Source organism: Delphinapterus leucas, chromosome 14 (assembly GCF_059928025.1).
Source record: "Delphinapterus leucas isolate spDelLeu-1000000601 "Yukka" chromosome 14, BTC_Dleu_Yukka2, whole genome shotgun sequence".
NCBI classification, from domain to species: domain Eukaryota; kingdom Metazoa; phylum Chordata; class Mammalia; order Artiodactyla; family Monodontidae; genus Delphinapterus; species Delphinapterus leucas.
In genome coordinates, this window is record NC_143142.1 from 17,966,906 (window position 1) to 17,987,883 (window position 20,978).

The following is a 20,978-nucleotide window of genomic DNA, read 5'->3' on the forward strand; positions in this document are numbered from 1 at the left end:
ACTTCTGGCCTGACTCCACGAATTCCTGTAGTTATAGCCACTGTCCCATTCATTCATGAGCCATTCATTGACTAGGGGACCATTTTCCCCTCATGCTGGAAGGAATGAGATCACAGAGGTACACATTAAATTCCTTTCCCAGGGATGCTCGGGGAGATGGCAACAGAACAGCCTCCAAACAGCCCCCTGGATTTTCTTTCCATATGATGAAAGGGAAAGGAACCAGGGATTCAGAATGTCCACAGTGATTCTTTTTCAAGATGGTGCCATGAGAAACACTCTTTTCTACGTCCTCTTCTTCCACATTTTCTGGAAGTGACATAAAAGGTATAAGAAATAAATCTTGAAGAGTGCTGGAAAGCAAGAAAAAGGTGCTATCAGCAGAACAGAAATTTTGAGGAACCTCTGGAAGACTGTAAGCAGATGGGATTCCAATGGCAGAATAACTAGAGGAGAGAAAAAAAAACATCCCCTAAGACTGTGAAGGGAAGAGATCTTCAGGCAGAGAGTACAGGACACCAGGGAAATAAAATTAAGGACACAGAGCAGCGGGAAGGGCCTTTACCCCCTTACTGATGTCGTGAAGGTTCTGAGCTTGCCTACCTGCTCCCTTCCCCCACACCCCAAATGTCTTGCCTCCCCATTTAGCTGTTCATTTACTTAATGCTGCTATAGCCCTTCTGTCTGTTTATTGAGCTATTACTGCATTCCAGGCACATGACCATTTTAAACCCACAAAGCCTTAAGACGTAGATATGATTACCTCCATTTTACAGGTAAGAAAACTGAGGCTTTAAAGCAGTAACATGTGTAAGGTCACACGGTTAGTAAAAGGAGGGCAAATAAAAACCACGAACAAAATTACAGAAGAGGGACTTGCCTGGTGGTCCAGTGATTAAGACCCAGCACTTCCATTGCAGGGGGCACGGGTTTGATCCCTGGTTGGGGAGTTAAGATCCCACATGCCGGGTGGCGAGGCCCCCCCCAAAAAAAAATTACAGAAGAAATATTTAGCCACCCAAGAGACTCACTGGTTCCCCAGCACTTTCACGCCAGCTATTTACATAAAAATAATCATGTCTTAATTATGCAAAGCTCTTATCTAGTTATAAAAATGGCTCCCCTAAGTTCATTATTTGGAAACATTTAGTCGAAGATATTTTTTGTGTAATTAAATGTAACTAAGAGTTTCCATTCATTCAGAAGGACTTTACCCAGTTGTGCCACCTCACAAAACCAAGTGAATAAGATTTTGCTATATAATTGTTAAAAGCTCAACAATCACAAGTCCTTATAATGTACTCAGATTTTTAGTATAAATACAAATTATATTATTAAAAATTTTTAATTGAAAAATTGTTTTTCTTGCAGTTTTATTGAGATGGAATTGACATTCAGCACTGTGTAAGTTTAAGGTGTACAGTGTAATGACATATATCTTGCAAATTATTAACACAGTAAGTTTAGCTAACATCCACCAATTCATACAGAAATTATACTGTTAATAAGGAACCCATCCCTCTGCCCTAATTTTTGCCTTTCTAACTCCTCCTCTCCCTTTATTTCTTCTTTCTTTTCTCTCTTCCCTCAGAGTAGGTGTTCACATTGGTCCTTGGTGATAACAGTAGCATTAGTAGTGATGGTGATAATAATAATGTCAGTGGAGTGCTTGCCAGGTGCGGGGCCCATGCTAAGCTCTCTCTTCACACTACCTCTTCTTGTCCATTGGACAACCCTACTATCCCCATTTTACAGCTGAGAAAACTAAGGCTCAGCGATCCTGAGGGATTTGCTTAAGGTCAGATGGTTTTTAAGTGGAATGTAGAGTTACCTTTTGTTGCTTTGTAACAAACCACCCCAACACTTATGGCTTAAAATGGTAACAATTTATTTAACTCATGATACTGCAGTTTGGCCATTTGCTTGTTCTGGTCTCTGCAGGGCTTTTACTCTTGTGTCTTTTGTCTGCTGGTGAGTTGGATGGGGACTGGCTAGGCTACTATCGCCACAGCTGACTCACCTCTGCTCCACAAGCCTCTCACCTGCCTTCCCCTTTGGTGACCATAAGTTTTTTTTCTATGTCTCTGAGTCTGTTTTTGTTTCGTATATAAGTTCATTTGCACCTTTTTCTTTGTGTTTTTTTTTTGCGGTATGTGGGCCTCTCACTGTTGTGGCCTCTCCCGTTGCGGAGCACAGGCTCTGGACGCGCAGGCTCAGCGGCCATGGCTCACGGGCCCAGCCGCTCCGCGGCATGTGGGATCCTCCAGGATCGGGGCACGAACCCGTGTCCCCTGCGTCGGCAGGCGGACTCTCAACCGCTGCGCCACCAGGGAAGCCCTGCACCTTTTTTTAAAATGCCACATATAAGCGATATCGTGTGATATTTGTCTTTCTTTGTCTGACTCATTTCACTTAGTATGGTAATCTCTAGGTCCATCTATGCTGCTGTAGATAGCATTGTTTCATTCTTTTTTATGACTGAGTAATATTCTATTGTATAAATATATCACATCTTCTTTATCCATTCCTCTGTCAGTGGACATTTAGGTTGCTTCCATGTCTTGGCTATTGTAAATAGAGCTGCAATGAACACTGGGGTGCATGTATCTTTTTGGATTATGGTTTTCTCTGGGTATATGCCCAGGAGCGTGATTGAAGGATCATAGGGTACCTCTATTTTTAGTTTGTTAAGGAATCTCCATGCTGTTCTCCATAGTGGCTGTACCAATTTACATTCCCACAAGAAGGAAGAGACTTTAATCCAAGCAAAAGAGTTAAATGTAACTTTATCATTATAAACAGTACATTTTTGTTTTAGAAAATGCAAATAGGCACCGAAAAATAATAATCACCTGTAATTGTACATACTGCCTCACAAAAAATATACAAGACACAGGTTGGCACCAGGGCAGATGGTTTATTATTTCCAGTAGAGGGTGCTGTGTATTTCAGCAGAAACGCGATTTACCTTTGAGATGGAAGCCTGCCCTACCTGGCATCCTACCAGTGAGTGTTTTAGCCGCTCTTAAAGATGAATACCCCAGGTAGCTGCCCACCTGTTCTGCCTTGAGACCTGTCTCAGAAGTTGCTTCAGATTGGTGTCTAGAATAAGCTGGTTCACAAATCTGTCCTTGGCGCTGCTCTATCCCCCAAAGACCAAGGAGAAATGCCAGATGGAGATCACAGGTCATATCCTTCCCAGGCGTGTGATCCAAATGGCAAATCTCTAACTGCCAAGTGCTGTAAATGCGATTATTTGCAGTGGGGAGTTGTTTGTGCCCGTTTCAGCTGCTTCTTGGCGTTGCTAATTTCATTGCTTATTCTTCAGCTCTTCAATATGATTGTAATAATCCCCATACTTTGGGTGAAGCTCAAGTGACTCTTTCCCATCATGAACTGCTATAAATAATGGCCAAACGTGGGGCACAACAATTACAGGAAAAGATGTTCCTTGTGGCATAGGTTGCAAAAACAAGAAGTTGAAAACGATCTAAGTATTAATTAATAGGGTCACGGCTATTAAAAAATAATCTGGTAGTTCTACATAGATTACTATGGAAAGATTTCCAGACTGTCTTATCAGGAGCAAATCCTGACACAGAAATTCAAAAGCAAAGAGTTTCCTGTGGGAGACACTGCAACACATTCTCCAAATTGTCCCATTCGAGGGACGAGGCAACTGTCATTTGTTAAGAGCTGCTCCTGGGAAGTTTAAATTCCTTGGCACTTCTGGTCTGCCACATGGGTTGGCAAAGCAAGCTTTAATGACCAGAGAAAGTGCTCAGGGAAGAGGTGCGAGTGCTGGCAATGGGAAGGTGGACTGGCATAGCCAGAGGTGGTGAGAATCGGGGCATTTGTATGGGTGGAGCACTGGCAGTATAATGCATGTGTGAGCAGAAGGGAAGGAAGGAAGGGAGGGAGGGAGGGAGGGAGGGAGGGGGAGGGGAGGGGAGAGAGGGAGGGAGGGGGAGGGGAGGGAGGGAGGGAGGGGGAGGGAGAGAGGGAGGGAGAGAGGGAGAGAGGGAGGGAGAGAGGGAGGGAGGGAGGGGGAGGGAAGGAGGGAGGGAGGGAGGGAGGGGGAGGGGGGAGGGAGAGAAGAGGGAGGGAGAGAGGGAGAGAGGGAGGGAGAGAGGGAGGGAGGGAGGGGGAGGGAAGGGGGAGGGAGGGAGGGAGGGGGAGGGGGGAGGGAGAGAAGGGGGAGGGGGGAGGGAGGGGGAGGAGGGGGAGGGGAGGGAGGGAGGAGGAGGGGAGGGAGGGAGGGAGAGGGGGGAAGGAGGGAAGGGGGAGGGAGGGAGAGAGGGGAAGGGAAGGGAAAAAAAGAGAAAGATACTATGTTGTTTAAATTTATTATTACTGTTATTATTATATAATTAATTCCAGCATATATTCCCCGTACTGTACATTTCATACCTGTGACCCATTCATTTTGCAGCTGGAGTTTGTGCCTCTTCACGTCCTTCACCTAATTCTCTGCTCGCCTCCCCTCCCCACGGCCCCAGGAACCACCTGTCTATTCTCTGTACTGTATCTGTGACTCTGTTTCTGTCTTGTTATGTTTGTTCATTTGTTTTGGTGTTTAGATTCCACATGTGAGTGGAATCATACAGCATTTGTCTTTCTCTGTCTGACTTATTTCTCTTAGCATAACACCCTCTAGGTTCATCCATGTTGTCGCAAATGGCAAGATTTCATTCTTTTTTGTGGTTGATATTCTATTGTGTATATATATATAGATAGATAGATATAAATGCCACATCTTCTTTATCCGTTTATCTGTTGATGGACACTTAGGTTGCTTCCACATCTTGGCTACTGTAAATAATGCTGCAATGAACATAGGGGTGTACATGTCTTTTTGAATTAGTGTTTTTATTTTCTTCAGATGAATACCCAGGAGTGGAATTGCTGGCATATGGTGGTTCTATTTTTAATTTTTTGAGGCATCTCCATACTGTTTTCCGTAGTGGCTGCACCAATTTACATTCCTACCAACAGTGCACGAGGGTTCTCTTTTCCCACATCCTTGCCAACGCTTATTCCTTGTCTTTTTGATGATGGCCATTCTGACAGGTGTGAGGTGATAGCTCACTGTGGTTTTGATTTGCATTTCCCTGATGATTTGTGATGCTGAACATCTTTTCATGCACCTGTTGCCATCTGTTACGTCTTCTTTGGAAAAATGTCTGTTCAGTTTTAGATTTATATATTCATTTACATAGAAAAGGGGCTGGAAGGTTGCAAAGCAAACTGCTATTAGTCATGGCTTTGGGGAAGGGGAATGGAAGCAGGGGTAAGGAGGAAGAGGAGAATTCATCCTACACTCTGTCTTCTTGCATATTGCTAAATTATTTACAATGAGAATGCATTCATGTACTAATTCTGTGCCTAAAAAAGAAAAGAAGACTGCATGTTGTAAGTTCATTATAAAACAGATCCTTGACATCTAAGGACAGGATTAGCTTTGCCCTTAGAATACGCCACTGCACATTTTTTTCATGGTTAGTAATTTGATTTTAATTTGGTGGGGAAAATGTAAACATGCTTCCTATTTTATTATCAGTATTGATGTTTTTAAAATACGATAAGCACACCGTTTGGAGAAGAGAATAAAATTTCCGAGTCATTCAGGGTAATCACTGTAATCTTTTACAACCACTGCAACTGGTCTCCATTCCCAGAGCTGAGTGAATGAAATTCCTCATGGTTTTTGTTGAGAGAGGCACTCGTAGGACTATACATTGGAACAACTTTTTAGGAAGCCCTTTGATGATATCAAAAGCCTTAAAATGTGTACCCTTTGACTCAAATTCTTTTACAGGAATATACCCTAAGGAAACCACATGCAAGCAAAGATTTAAGATGAAGGATGCTTATTGAAGTGTTGTTTATAATTGTGAAACCACCTAAATAGGGAAGCGAGTGATGGGCTGCATAATATAGACAGACCTAGGTTAAAATTTTGGCTCTTCTACTGACCAACTTACTAGCTACGTGATCCTGGTCAAATAACAACTTATCTGGCCCAGATATAAAGATGGAAATAGGGATTAAAGATAGACACACACAATGGGAATTATAATTACCTACCCCATTGACTTGCAGCATTTATTGAGTGAGATAATTCATGTAAAATATCTAGAAGAATGTTTGGGCACATAGTAGATCCTCAATAAAAGGTAGCTATTATTAAGGAAAATATGGTTCATGAATATGATAGAATATATGTGTAAGAGGATTTAAAATGGCATGGAAATACTATTTATAAAGTCAATAAAAATAGGGTTCAAAATTCTTGAATATGATCTCAGATAGGGGTTCAAACAGAGAGAAAGAGAGAGATGAAGAAAGGAGAGAGAGAAAGAGAGGGACAGAACACCAAAACAGAGAGAGAGGATTTACTAAAACGCACTGCGAAGTAAGACTAAATGACATTGACTTTTTCTCCATGCTTTTCTCTACATAGAGTATATCTGAACTACTAAAGCCCTAGCTATCCCTCTGAGGCTCCTGAGAATTCTTCCTCCTCTGGACAGAGGCATCTTTTATCATAACCCTAAGAAAGACTTTTACCAGTGATAGAACTATTTCTAGATCTTAATGGTATTGCTGAGGCCAACAATTAAAAAGATAGATGCTTTGCAGGGAAAGGTGTCATGGGTTGGGTTTCATAGAAGCAGACAGACTGAGGCAGAGATTTTTGTACAGGTAATTTATTCAGGGAATGCTCTCAGGAGGATCCTGTAAAAGAGTGAAAGAGGCAAGAAAGGTGAAGGGAAGAAATTAAGCAAGGATGTGGTTTCAGGTGACATCTAGACTCAGCTTGATCCCATAGGGAGCTGGAGTATTCATTGTCTCATAGGGTCTGTCCCATCTTGAGGCAGGGAATGAGCCTTTTGTACCCAACACTAGTCTTCAGCCTGCCCTGGAGAGAAAGGGCATAACTCCCAGATATCTCTGCAGTGAGGCCACTCCAATTACTCAAAAGCAATCCTAAGAGAGGGTTGCAGGTATGAGCTGTTAGGAGCAGCATCAGATAGATGGGCCCCATGATCTAGTAAAGGGATCCCAGGAGATCTAGATACACCATCTGCCTCAAAAGGGTTAATGGAAATAAGCCTCCCTCTACCCCTCCTCCCTTATGAGGAGTCAGGAGAGTAAGTAACACGAGGTCATCTAGTAGCTTGGTTGTCTGGCTTAGGTGGGAGATGAGGGGAAAGAGAAGGGCTTATCTTCCTAGCACAATGGAGGGGAGCATGGGGAGTAGTTTAGAAGTTTCCTTTTCTTCCCAGCATGCCCATTAGCTGAGCAAGTGAAAGGGAGGGGAGGAGGATATGGAGGTAGATGGAGAAGGCAGCCAATCTGGTTGCGACATTGGTTACATTGAGTAAACAAGTGAATTGATTGAGCAGATGGGAAATATTTTGAGGATAATGAGACACAGAATTCTCAATGTTGGAAAAGAAAATTACAAAAATGGAAATTTAAAGGTTAGAAAGAATCCTAAAGTGTTGGACTGGTACTGAAAGTATCAGTATGAACTCATTGTTTTTAAAAATACATATACACAGATATTGAAATAGATATAGATGTATGGTGTGCATGTGGGAAGAGAGAGAGAGCGAGAAATAGACAGAGACACCCAGAGAAAGGATGGATGAATAGATGATAGATAGATAGATAGATAGATAGATGGATGATAGATCTCTTAGCTGTGTCCACTGGGAGGGCCTAGAAGCAATGGGAACCCCCATAGCAATGAGCACACTGAACACTCAGATCTTGGTTTCTAAACACCATCTTCTGCCAAAAGGAACCAGGACTTCTTAGAAAAATGACTGACCCCATGGTTGGGGCAAAGAAAGTACTAGATGAGCCTGGACATCTTTTTGTACAAGAAAGTAAGAAAGAGCTCAAGGAATGATGGAGACATGTCAAAAAGACATAGGAATCATCTTGAAAGGGCTTCCACTGACCAGATCTGGGACAGGCTGAGCATCAAAATAATAAAGGCAGTAATGGATTACAACCCATTAAATAAAACAGGAATCCGCAAGTCCATACTGATGAAATGAATGGATAGGTGGGTAGGTAGATAGATAATGGATGGATAGATAGATGAGACAGGAGAAAAGAAAGCTCTTCCTTACAGAAGAATGTCAACCAATAAATGTAGAAGGAGTTATGGAAATACAGTTTGTCATCATAGTGGTGGTTGATTCAGGCAGAAATAGTCAAAAGATGGAATGCTAAAGCTGGCGAGTAGAGGCTCTGTGGGGAGCAGGATACTGACATAATCTCTGAATGTTCCCCCTTAAAGTACTTCTTAATCACAAATGGAAAATTGATAACTTTAGGATGGAAATATCTATCAGAAAACTTGACCTGGTGATGAAAGTTAATATCACCAATGATGGGACTACTTGACGTCATGTCCCCAGTGTGAGGCACTGGGAAGAGTTCAGCATCATTTCTGTGAGGTTCTTGCCAAGAAGACATGGGCTGAGTCTAGTCACAGGGAGACATCAGATGGACCCAGGATGAGGGGCATCCTGCCGTACGAAAGGCCTCTACTCCAAGACTATTCAGGACTTGAGTGATAGGGAAAATCTAAGGAACGGTTCTAGATTGAAGTTGCCCATCATCCCACCACTCTCTTTTCACCTACATTTATTGGGTTTTGGGGAATGCTCAATGATAGTAGGTACTAAATTTGAGAATCATATGGGGTGGCGGGGGGAAGTTGGTTAAAAATGCTGATGCCAGGACCCCACCCCGAGAGTCTGTTTCTAAAGGTCTGGTATGGACCCTGGGGATATGCATATTTAGCCATCATCCCCAGAAATCCTGATGTAAGTGGTCCACAGACCACCCTTGGAGGAAAGTTGGCCGAGAAATTCAGAAAACCATAGCGATCTTCCCACTCAGTCCCGACCTTAACGCCCTTTCTGTCTTTTGCATTCCCAGGGTGACGCTGTATGCTGAGTTCCTTCCCATGAAAGCCAGAGCTAAGTGTATTTTGCTGATTGAGGTAAGGAGGATGGTCTGGGATTCTGGATATTACTCAGTGTCTGAGCAGGAGATTCCCAGGTTTCTTGAGCCATAGGACAAGGAAAAGGAGTTTAAGAAAAATATAACAGATCCATTATGCAAGGATTTAAATGGATCATTTATGTTGACTTCAACATGGTTGTTTTGCAATATGGATAAATTCTTCCATTGACCAGAAATTCAATCTACCACCCCTGAAAAAAAATGGTAGCAGGCAGGTAGTATGTCCTTCCTGAACTAGAAATGACTTTTATCTGAAAGTTGGTGCTGAACATTGTAGCTTGAGTGGACCAAACTCCTGCCCCCCCCACCAGATTGACTCGTGTCTTGTGTGAGATCGATATTCATGGCCACGTCTGTGGCCAGTAGGCTGCCTTAAAACTCTCTTGGACCATCCAGTCCCTCTCAAGCCCTCCCTCTGCCAGGGTCCTGTGACCCATTTTCCAACCATGATCTGGAAGATCTCAGGGCAAATACATAGCTGCCCAACAGCCCTCCTCCATGCAGTGGCAGTATTATTTGTCCCTGCTGGACACTTAGGTCCACAGTCACGACTGTCCCTAATCACCATGATTACATGACAATATTGATCACACTGATCCACAGCCCAACTTAACCATCCTGACTGTGTCTACCCCTGACCAATCAGGGTGGTAGTCAGCTGGTCCACACTGGTATGGATGAACCAGTTTAATATTGAAATGCATCTGCCAGATGATCCTGAACCCTGACTGGCCCTCATTGCCTGACAGCCTGTCCTTTCTAAGGATTCCCTAGAGCTCCCCATGATGCAGCAACTAAAGTCTCGTGAGGGTTGGGGGAGGTGTGTGACCAGGGTTCATTCTGATTGGCCAATACTGTATGGTGTGCACTCTGATTGGTCAGTTTATAAATTGTTAGCCATTTTGACTGTCCCTCTGGTTGTCAGCAATTGAAATGGACTGTGGTTACTTTAAGCAAAAGGGGATTTAGGAAGGCTCTTGGGGGCTCCCAGATGGAGAAGATGAAGGCCGATGTTTTGGAATGGACAATGGTTGTAGACTCAAAGTTGCAGCAGGAAACAAAATACTCACATTAGGATAATTTGAAGAGGGTTTCTTTTCTTTTCTTTTTTTTTAAATTTAATTTTATTTTTTATACAGCAGGTTCTTATTAGTTATCTATTTTATACATATTAGTGTATATATGTCAATCCCAATCTCCCAATTCATCCCCCCACCACCACCTCCGATTTCCCCCCTTGGTGTCCGTACGTTTGTTCTCTATATCTGTGTCTCTATTTCTGCCTTGCAAACGGTTCATCTGTAGCATTTTTCTAGATTTCACATGTATGCGTTAATATATGATATTTGTTTTTCTCTTTCTGACTTACTTCACTCTGTGTGACAGTCTCTAGGTCCATCCACGTCTCTACAAATGACCCAATTTTATTCCTTTTTATGGCTGAGTAATATTCCATTGTATATATGTGACACATCTTCTTTATCCATTCGTCTGTCGATGGGCATTTTGGTTGCTTCCATGACCTGGCTATTGTAAATAGTGCTGCAATGAACATTGGGGTGCATGTGTCTTTTTGAATTATGGTTTTTTCTGGGTATATGCCCAGCAGTGGGATTGCTGGGTCATATGGTAATTCTATTTGTAGTTTTTTAAGGAACCTCCATACTGTTCTCCATAGTGGCTGTATCAATTTACATTCCCACCAACAGTGCAAGAGGGTTCCCTTTTCTCCACACCCTCTCCAGCATTTGTTGTTTGTACATTTTCTGATGATGCCCATTCTAACCAGTGTGAGGTGATACCTCATTGTAGTTTTGATTTGCATTTCTCTAATAATTAGTGATGTTGAGCAGCTTTTCATGTGCTTCTTGGCCATCTGTATATCTTCTTTGGAGAAATGTCTATTTAGGTCTTCTGCCCATTTTTTGACTGGGTTGGTTGTTTTTATAATATTGAGGTGCATGAGCTGTTTATATATTTTGGAGATTAATCCTTTGTCCGTTGATTTGTTTGCAAATATTTTCTCCCATTCTGAGGGTTGTCTTTTCGTCTTGTTTATAGTTTCCTTTGCAGTTTATAGTTTGCTTAAAAGCAAAAGCTTTTAAGTTTCATGAGGTCCCGTTTGTTTATTTTTGTTTGTATTTCCATTATTCTAGGAGGTGGGTCAAAAAAGATATTTCTGTGATTTATGTCAGAGTGTTCTTCCTATGTTTTCCTCTAAGAGTTTTACAGTGTCCAGTCTTACATTTAGGTGTTTAATCCATTTTGAGTTTACTTGTGTGTATGGTGTTAGGGAGTGTTCTAATTTCATTCTTTTACATGTAGCTGTCCAGTTTTCCCAGCACCACTTACTGAAGAGACTGTCTTTTCTCCATTGTATATCCTTGCCTCCTTTGTCAGAGATTAGTTAACCATAGGTGCGTGGCTTTATCTCAGGTTTTTCTATACTGTTCCGTTGATCTATATTTCTGTTTTTGTGCCGGTACCGTATTGTCTTGATGACTGTAGCTTTGTAGTATAGTCTGAAGTCAGGGAGTCTGATTCCTCCAGCTCCATTTTTTTCCCTCAAGATTGCTTTGGCTGAAGAGGGTTTCATAAAGGGACTATTTATAAGGTCCCTGAAGGGGCAAAGGGAGAGAGTAATTAGCAGCCCAGAGAGAGAGAGAGAGAGAGAGAGAGAGAGAGAGAGTTGTATGGCAAAGGCTCTTGGAAAGGAGCTGTGACCTTCAGCTAAGGGATGCAGCCAGCGCATGACCACCCTGCAGAGAAGGAGCCAGAGGAATAAGCACCCGATTCCCTCTTTCCTCCCCATCTCCTGTGTGGCTCCCCATTGGCTGCACCCAATGTGAAACCAGAGGACAGGGGGACTGTGAATGCAGTCCATACAAAGAGCAACGTGGAAAAGGATGGAATGTGATTCAGAGAAACAGACAGAAGATATTCAGCCCCACAGGGGAGAGACAATTCTGATAAAGGATACCGGGGCACTATTGGGCAAGGGAGATGGATGTGAGTAGACAAAAACCAATGTGTCCACTACTCTACTGGCCTCACACAATATTGATCATATTGATCTCCTTAACCAGAGCTGCCACATTGCACACTCCAGTGGGCACCATGCAAATATCATACAGTGTGGATGGTACCCTCAGGAGATAGACAACATGGAGGCCCTGGCCCAACCATATGAACCACAGGAAAAGTGATGGCCATTCTGACTTTCCTGACCCCCAAGGACCCCCTTACCAACATGGATAACGTTGTCTACAATGATCCTGAAATTGCTCACTGTGTTGACCAATGCTGCCCCATTACTGACCCCCATTCTCCCATGCCAGGTGTTCTGGGCCATCGGGACAGTGTTCGAGGTTGTCCTGGCTGTGTTTGTGATGCCCAGCCTGGGCTGGCGTTGGCTGCTCATCCTCTCGGCTGTCCCACTCCTCCTCTTTGCTGTTCTGTGTTTTGTAGGTATCCTTTAAGACATCTCAGCCTTTGTTACTTGGTCTCCTGCCATTCATTATATTTTGGTGGGGAGGGTGTGGAGGAGGGTACCAAAGCCACTTTTAAGATTATTTCTTTGAATCAGGAAATGAGACAAAGGTACAGGGCCTGGGGTGGGCCCAGTATGGGGTGTTGGGTTTCCTCCAGGCAGACACTGCTGGGATATTCTTGAGGGAGATATCAAGGGGATGGGGGATACCTTGCTCCCTCTCCCTGCACTACAAGAGCTACACTTAAGGTGAGTGTATTTGGAATAGTTGCGATTCTTAAGTTGCAAGTGACAAAACCCAGTTCAAACTGGCTTGAGTGAAAGAGACATATGATAGAATATTAAATATCTGGCTTCAGGCATGGCTGGGTCCAAGGGCTCAAATGATCCCACCGTCTCACCTCTGCATAAACTCCCCCCCACACACAGCGAGATCAGACCGCACGTTTATCATTTCATGTGAAGACCACATCCGTGAAATGCTTTACAGCCAGTGGGCCCCAAAATAAGCCTGTAGGGAGGTAGGTCTCATCTATGATAAATAACATAAGAATTACTGGTAATGACAATAGGTATTAATAATTACTTAGCATAACAGTGTAGCAGGCCCTGTGCCAGGCTCTTTATATGCATTATCATATTTATTCCTCCCAATAACCACAGGAGGTAGGACTATGATGAACCCCTATATTAGTTAGGATGGTACCAGCTGCTGTAACAAATAAAGCCGACACATTCAGTAACTTAACACAATAGGAGTTTATTTCTCATTCACAGAACAGTCCAGAATGGGTGCTTCCATTTGACAGGTGTGATTCTGGGCCCAGAGTTCCTTCCAGTTTGTAGCTCTGCCACTGTCTAGGGCTTTGGAATCTTCTACATGTAGACTGAAGAAGGGCAGGTAGAGATGTATACTTAAATAACTTGGCCAGGAATATTCTGCTCTCGTGCCATTGGTGAAAGCATGTCACGTGGCCATGCCTAGATGCAAGAGGTGCTGGGAAATGTGGTTTCTGGCTGGGCAGCCATATCCAAGGACAACTCTATGCTATGGAAAGGGAAGCATGAATTTTACTGGATGCTAGCAATCTCTGCTATATTCTCATTTTACTGATGAGGAAACTGAGGCCCAGAAAGGTTGATTGACTTGTCAAAAGACACACAGCAAATAAACAACAGAACTCATTTGAACCAAATCTTCTGATTCCAAGTCTCACACTCTCTCATTTCACAGATTGCTGTTGCTTTGTTTTATGGCGAGATCTCTATCTAGTCACTTGGGGTTGGGACTCTAGTAGGCCTAAAGGTCCTTCTGATTTCTTTCTGTCTCTTAGACTGAGTTTGCAAGACGATGCTAAACACAGGTGAGGTGCAGTTTCTTGAGAGATAGGGATGATGATGACGATGGTGAGAGTGGTGGACTGTTTTTCTTTTTTGGTGGCAGTCTTAATTTAGTTCAGCTGTCACCTGCAACTCAGCAGCACCAAATTACAGTAACAGCAACGGCAACACAAACAGATACATTAACCCATTCCGGGCACTGTGCTAAGCACTTTGTTTGGATTATCCCATTGAATCCTCTCAACAACCCTAAGAGGGAGGATCTATAATTATCCCCATTTTATGGATGAGGAAATGGAGGCACAGAGAGGTCAAGTTATTGCTCAAGGTCACAGAGCCATTATAATCAATGGCAGTGCCAGGATTTGAAGCCAGGCTTCTGGCCCCAGAGCCTCCGGCCTTAAGGACTCCACACACACATGAGAGTGTATGGCTGTGACCGAGCATTCTGTTCTGCCCTAACTGGCCACGTCTTGGTCTCCTGTCCTCATAGTGGCTGCCAGAGAGCGCAAGGTATGATGTGCTGTCCGGAAACCAGGAAAAGGCCATCGCCACCTTAAAGAGGATAGCCACAGAAAACGGAGCCCCCATGCCTCTGGGGAAACTCATCATCTCCAGACAGGTCAGTGCCTGGCGGACTGACTGTGCATGTTGCTGCACGTGCTGGGAGCATGTGTATGTGAGTGGGTGAGGGGTGCAGTGGGCAGGATCTGCAAAGGGAATTTGGCAACTTCAGTCTGTGTACTTTCACTGCCAAGTCCTAAAAGTACCACCTGGAGAAGTGATTAGCTAAATGTAATATAATGTCCCATAATGGGTCCCGTAACTACTCCTGCTTCAGTTTCATCTTTCAGCACCCATGAAGTCTGATTAGCAAATGTGATTGATTGGCAAAGGCTTGACAGTAAAATCACATTAGGAAGTGCCACAACAGACTTAGATCCAAGACACCAAACTGCCCCTGTGTAGACATCCTTAATGCGTGGTGCATCACTCCCCAGGCAACACTATCAGGGAATCCACCACACTACAAATTGATGAGCACTTACTGCAGGTGCAAGTGGGGAGAAGGGAGCCAGATTAAAGGCTGCAGTCCCTGCCCTCAAGAATCAAGCATGTGGCTTAGAGAAACATCACAAATACCCTTAAGCAAACAACAGACCCTACAAGGAAATTATTATTATTTATACATTTATTTATTTACTTTTGGCTGCATTGGGTCTTTGTTGCTGCAGCGGGCTTTCTCTAGTTGTGGCGAGCGGAGGCTACTCTTCGTTGTGATGTGCGGGCTTCTCATTGCGGTGGCTTCTCTTGCTGCGGAGCACAGGCTCTAGGCCTGCAGGCTTCCGTAGTTGTGGCACACGGGCTCAGTAGCTGTGACGCACAGGCTTAGTTGCTCCGCGGCATGTGGGATCTTCCCAGACCAGGGCTTGAACCCATGTCTCCTGCATTGGCAGGAGGATTCTTAACCACCGCGCCACTGGGGAAGCCCTATTTTTTTTTAAATAATATCATTTTTCTGACTGTTTCTATATTAGGCAAAAAGAACTGAATGGAATTTCACCAGATTGAGAGGAAGTGCTAGGCAGGGTCTGACAACATAGAAACCAGGAGACATACCCCAAATTTGCTTTGGGAAGCACAGGGTTGGGGTAGGGGGCATCCCAGAGAGTCTGGGGTGCAGGAGGCTCATTTAGTTGCCTTTGGGGAGGGACTGCATTCTCCGCCGTCCCTCCTGTGGGAAGATGCTCTGGGTGGAGAAAGCATACAGTGATTTCAAATGTGTGTTGCAAAGTGACAGTGGCAAGGCTGGATGCTCCAGTTGTGGGCTTCTCTTTGGAAAGGAGCTGCTGCTGCAGGGGCCTCTCTGTGTTCCAGGGTGCCCGGCAGCGGGGCCTGTTTTTGTTTTTGTTTTTGTTTTTTATGGAGGTCACTGGGGCAGGTGCGTAGCTGATGCAGCCAGGAGCAGCCAGGCCCAGAGAGAGAGTTCTCTCAGGTCCAGGAAGGCTCCAAGAAGGTGGTGAATCCCCCATCACCAAAAAGAGAAGAGAAGGATTTTCCAGAAAGCAGACCAATTCTCCAAAAGCCAATTTCTCTTGCCAATGTATCAGTTTACCAAAAACGTGTTTTAAGGATTATTCTTTTTGAATATATTTAGTAAATAGGGAGAGATTTTTCCTATGTATATACTAATACATATATTAACACATAGGAATATATTTTTCCTGTGTTTTTATTAATACATATAATATATTCCTCAATAACTATATTAATGAATTCATTCTTAAGTATATTAATGAATGCATCTATTCTAAAATATAGTCAATAAATACAAACATGCTCAAATATATTCAATAAGCATATTAATGAGTATTGTCTTTTTACTCAAGAATATATTACGAAATATTTTTATTCACAAAGACAATATTCATGGGTAGATTAAACCACCTATAACCCATAATCTTTTCTAAAAAAGCTTTTAGCATGTTTAAATAAGTGAGCACTTCTCAAACTGCTAAGAATAATATGTTCATTAATTAAATCTAAGAAGATAATCCATAGAATATAGATTCTATGAATATATTTTTTAAATTATTTTTCTTGTTGATGCTTTTAAAAAAATTTTTTATTGGAGTATAATGGATTTACAACGTTGTGTTAGTTTCAGGTGTACAGCAAACTGACTCAGTTATACATATACATCTATCCACTCTTTTTTAGATTCTTTTCCCACATAGGTCATTACAGAGTATTGAGTAGAGTTCCCTGTGCTATACAGTAGGTCCTTTACCTATTACCTATTCTATATATAGTAGTGTGTATATGTCAATCCCAATCTCCCGATTTATTCCTCCCCTGCCAGAATATATGTTTTAAAATAGAACATTGTAAAGCAAAGATTTGATAAATTAGTAAATTATATAAAATTGGCAAGTGAGTCATTTAGCTAATTGGTCTTTTGGCAAGTTGGCTTTTGGTGAATTGATTTTCAGCACATTAATTTCTGTCACCTTGACCTAGAGCTGGCTTTGGGTGGGGAGGGTGTGAAATGGCGGGAGGCATCTTGGACTGGTTGTTTGCTCCCTGGTCCATGGGATCGCCCAAGAGCCCTCAGAGGGGCCAAGCCTGAGGGGCCTGCTTCCCAGCTCCAGGATTCCAGGTTGGGGTGGGGTGTGGAATGTCTCCACCTCTGGACATCGCTGAGTCCTGGCTGAAGGCCTCTCTGGGCTGGGGGGCGCTGAGTGCCGTGGATCTGAGTACCGGGTTCTCGGAACCTGAGTGTCCTGCCCACCAGAAACCTCCCTCCCAGCCTCGGGTGTCCACTGGTCTCAGGCTACCAACCTGTGCCCACACATCCGCAGGGGAGGAGAGTAAATGGTGTTCTTTGTCTTGAAACAGGAAGACCGAGGCAAAATGAGGGACCTCTTCACACCCCATTTTAGATGGACAACCTTGCTGCTGTGGTTTATATGGTAAGAGCTGTTTGTTGATTCTCGGGTCCCCCTCCTCTGCGCCCTGTTTTGGGTTTTAACTTGGAGGACAGAGAACTCTTCCATCTTGAGCAGCATTTGCAAAACAGAGCATCACTTTCCTCACTTCTGTGTTATCCTGTTATTATTATTTTCTTAGCCTTTTAAAAATTTTTTTCTATACTATTATTTTCTTAGCGTTTTAAAAAATTTGACTCACTTTTTCTCAGATAAATGTCTTTTAAAGGGAAACTCTGTATACCTGCTTTAAGGAAAAATTTTAATTGCAGGCCATAGACAGAAGTCGCTTTAATTAATTAATTAATTCTTATTGAAGTATAGTTGATTTACAATGTTGTGTTAATTTCTGCTGTACAGCAAAGTGACTCAGTTATACATATATATACATTCTTTTTCATATTCTTTTCCATTATGGTTTATCCCAGGACATTGAATATAGTTCCCTGTATTACACAGTAGGACCTGGCTGTCCATTGATTCTATATGTCATAATTTGCATCTACTAACCCCAAACTCGCAGTCCATCCCTCCCCCAGAACTCACCTTTAAAGATAAAAAAGTGGCCCTCCCTAGCCTCGGGTTCTGTGTTCATGGATTCAACCAAGCCACAGATGGAAAAAAAAAAAAAATTCCAGGAAGTTCTAAAAAGCAAAACTTGAATTTGCTGTGCACCAGCAACTATTCACATAGCACTTACACTGTGTTAGGTATTATAAGTAATCTAGAGATGATTTAAACTATATGGGAGGATTGTGTAGGTTATATGCAAATACTATGCCATTTTATATGAGGGACTTGAGCATCCATGGATTTTGGTATCCACAGGGGGTGCTGGAACCCATCCCCCACGGATACCGAGAAGTGACCATACAGTAAAAAGTAGCTAGATTGCGACTTCCCTGGGGGCGCAGTGGTTACGAATCGCCTGCCAGTGCAGGGGACACGGGTTCAATCCCTGGTCCAGGAAGATCCCACATGCTGCAGAGCAACGAAGCCCGTGAGCCACAACTACTGAGCCCGCGTGCCACAACTACTGAAGCCCACGCGCCTAGAGCCCGTGCTCCGCAACAAGAGAAGCCACCGCAATGAGAAGCCCGCGCAACGCAAGGAAGAGTAGCTCCCGCTCGCCGCAACTAGAGAAAGCCCACGCACAGCAACGAAGACCCAACGCAGCCAAAAAAAAAAAAAAGTAGCTAGACTGATGGTTTGCCAGGGGACAGAACCACTGTATTTAAGAGCCAGACAGAGGGACCTCGGGACGGTGGCAGCGGACGCGGCCTGAGGGAGCAGCCGGCTGCCGCCTGGCCCGCCGCAGGGTCCATGGCCTCAGCAGCCATGTCCGGTGCGGTGCGGACCCTCAGCCGTTGCCTGCTGCCGCCCGAGGCCGACGCCGCCGGCGATGCGGAGCGCGAGGCGCGGCAGCGCAGGCGCAACCGGTACATCTACGCGGGGCTTGGACCGAGAGCTGCAGCTGCGCGCCGTGCGGCGCCTCGTCAGGATCCTGCTGCTGGGCCCCGCGAGAGCGGCAAGTCCACCTTCGTCAAGCAGATGCGCATCATCCACGGCCGCGAGTTCGACCAGAGTGCGCTTCTGGAGTTCCGCGACACCATCTTCAACAACATCCTCAAGGGCTCAAGGGTTCTGGTTGATGCACGAGACAGGCTTGGTGTTCCTTGGCAGTATTCTGAAAATGAGAAGCAGGGGATGTACCTTATGGCCTTTGAGAACAAAGCAGGGCTGCCCGTGGAGTCTGCCACCTTTCAGCTGTTATGTACCTGCTCTGACCACGCTCTGGAGGGATTCTGGCATCAGGGAAGCTTTCAGCCGGAGGAGGGAGTTTCAGCTGGGTGAATCAATGAAGTACTTCCTGGATAACTTGGATCGGATTGGCCAGCTGAATTACTTTCCCTAGCAAGCAGGACATCCTGCTGGCGAGGAAGGCCACCAAGGGCAAAATGGAGCATGACTTTGTCATAAAAAAAATCCCTTTCAGGGTGGTGGATGTGGGTGGCCAGTGGTCTCAGCGCCAGAAGTGGTTCCAGTGCTTTGATGGGATCACCTTGATCCTGTTCATGGTCTCATCCAGTGAGTACGACCAGGTCCTCATGGAGGACAGGTGCACCAACCGCCTGGTGGAGCCCATGAACATCTTTGAGACCATCGTTAACAACAAGCTCTTCTTCAACGTCTCCATCGTCCTGCCTCTCAACAAGATGGACCTCCTGGTGGAGAAGACCATCGGCATCAAGAAGCACTCCCTGGTGGCGCAGTGGTTAAGAATCCGTCTGCCAATGCAAGGGACACGGGTTCGAGCCCTGGTCCAGGAAGATCCCACATGCGGTGGAGCAACTAAGCCTGAGCGCCACAACGTGAGCCTGCGCTCTAGAGCCCGGGAGCCACAACTGCTGAGCCCGCATGCCACAACTACTGAAGCCCCCGCGCCTAGAGCCCGTGCTCTGCAACAAGAGACGCCACCGGGATGATGAAGCCCACGCACCGCAACGAAGAGTAGCCCCTGCTCGCTGCAACTAGCGAAAGCCCGCGCACAGCAACCGAAGACGCAATGCAGCCAAATATAAATAAATAAAATAAATAAATTTATATTTAAAAAAAGAAAGAAAAAGAAGAAGAAGCACTTCCCAGACTTCAAGGGCAATCCCCACAGGCTGGAGGATGTCCAGTGCTACCTGGTCCAGTATTTCAATCAGAAGAGACGGAATCGCAGCAATGCACCTCACCACTGCCATACACACGGAGAACATCCGCTTCGTGTTTCACGCTGTGAAGGACACCATCCTGCAAGAGAACCTGAAAGAATATTATGTTACAATGAAAGAGGATGCCCCTCACTCTTGTGGTCCTTGAGCAGCCTGGCTGGCCACAGGCCAGATCTCCTCGGTGTCCCGGAGCGGGTTTTTCCCGAATCCGTGCCCTCAACACCTGGCTCAGGGATGCTGGGAGGCCCACCACGCCGCTGCGCTCTAGGCCAAAGGATGTGACACTTTGATGTTAGCTACTGAATCCTGGGGACTAGTGAAACTACTGAAAACCCCAGCGATCACTTTGGTATTAATGTGTAATGCCTAATAACACAGCTTTCTTTCTTTTTACAGAAACTATTGCTTCTCTGACACAATGTAATTGAGGACTGCGTGTGTGTGTGTGCACGCATGCTCTGTCTTTAATGACAGAAACACAAAACCCGACGTCTTTGCAGATGGCTTTTCTCTCTAACTCGTGAGTGCTTCGTGAGGAGCATTACCTGGTGGAGGTTTGTAGGAGGTGAAAGGAGGTGAATCGCGGGCTGTCCCCGCCACCTCCCCAGGGGAGCGCGTTGCCTTTTAAGTCTTTGTGCCAGTTGGTCCCGGCTGTTAGATGAGAGGGTGGGAGTGAGAGCTGGCGGTGTGGACTTGACTTAATGTGCCCACAACCTGCGCTTTCTTCCCGCCCTGTCAGATCACCCCACGACACGACAGGACACGGGGTGGAAGGTGTGCACACGGACGCTGCCGTGAATGGCCCCCTCCCCTCTGCACAGGGCAGTGCCTGCTGCTTCTGTGCCCACCCTCCCCGCCCCTCGCCCGCCCCTCAGCAAAGACTTAAAC

The 20,978-nt window shown here is 44.8% G+C and overlaps 1 protein-coding gene and 1 pseudogene across 2 annotated transcripts in view; both read left to right on the forward strand.

The window, feature by feature from the left end:
* SVOP (SV2 related protein) overlaps window positions 1-20,978 on the forward strand; it is an 83,550-nt gene that overhangs the window by 39,907 nt on the left and 22,665 nt on the right. For both annotated transcript variants that reach the window (XM_089894604.1, XM_022551007.3), the window contains 4 exons: window positions 8,965-9,028; window positions 12,390-12,515; window positions 14,376-14,504; window positions 17,282-17,355. In XM_089894604.1, the coding sequence (XP_089750730.1) occupies window positions 8,965-9,028; window positions 12,390-12,515; window positions 14,376-14,504; window positions 17,282-17,355 (393 nt within the window). The remainder of the gene's footprint in view (window positions 1-8,964; window positions 9,029-12,389; window positions 12,516-14,375; window positions 14,505-17,281; window positions 17,356-20,978) is intronic.
* LOC111162814 (guanine nucleotide-binding protein subunit alpha-12 pseudogene) lies at window positions 17,370-20,224 on the forward strand (annotated as a pseudogene).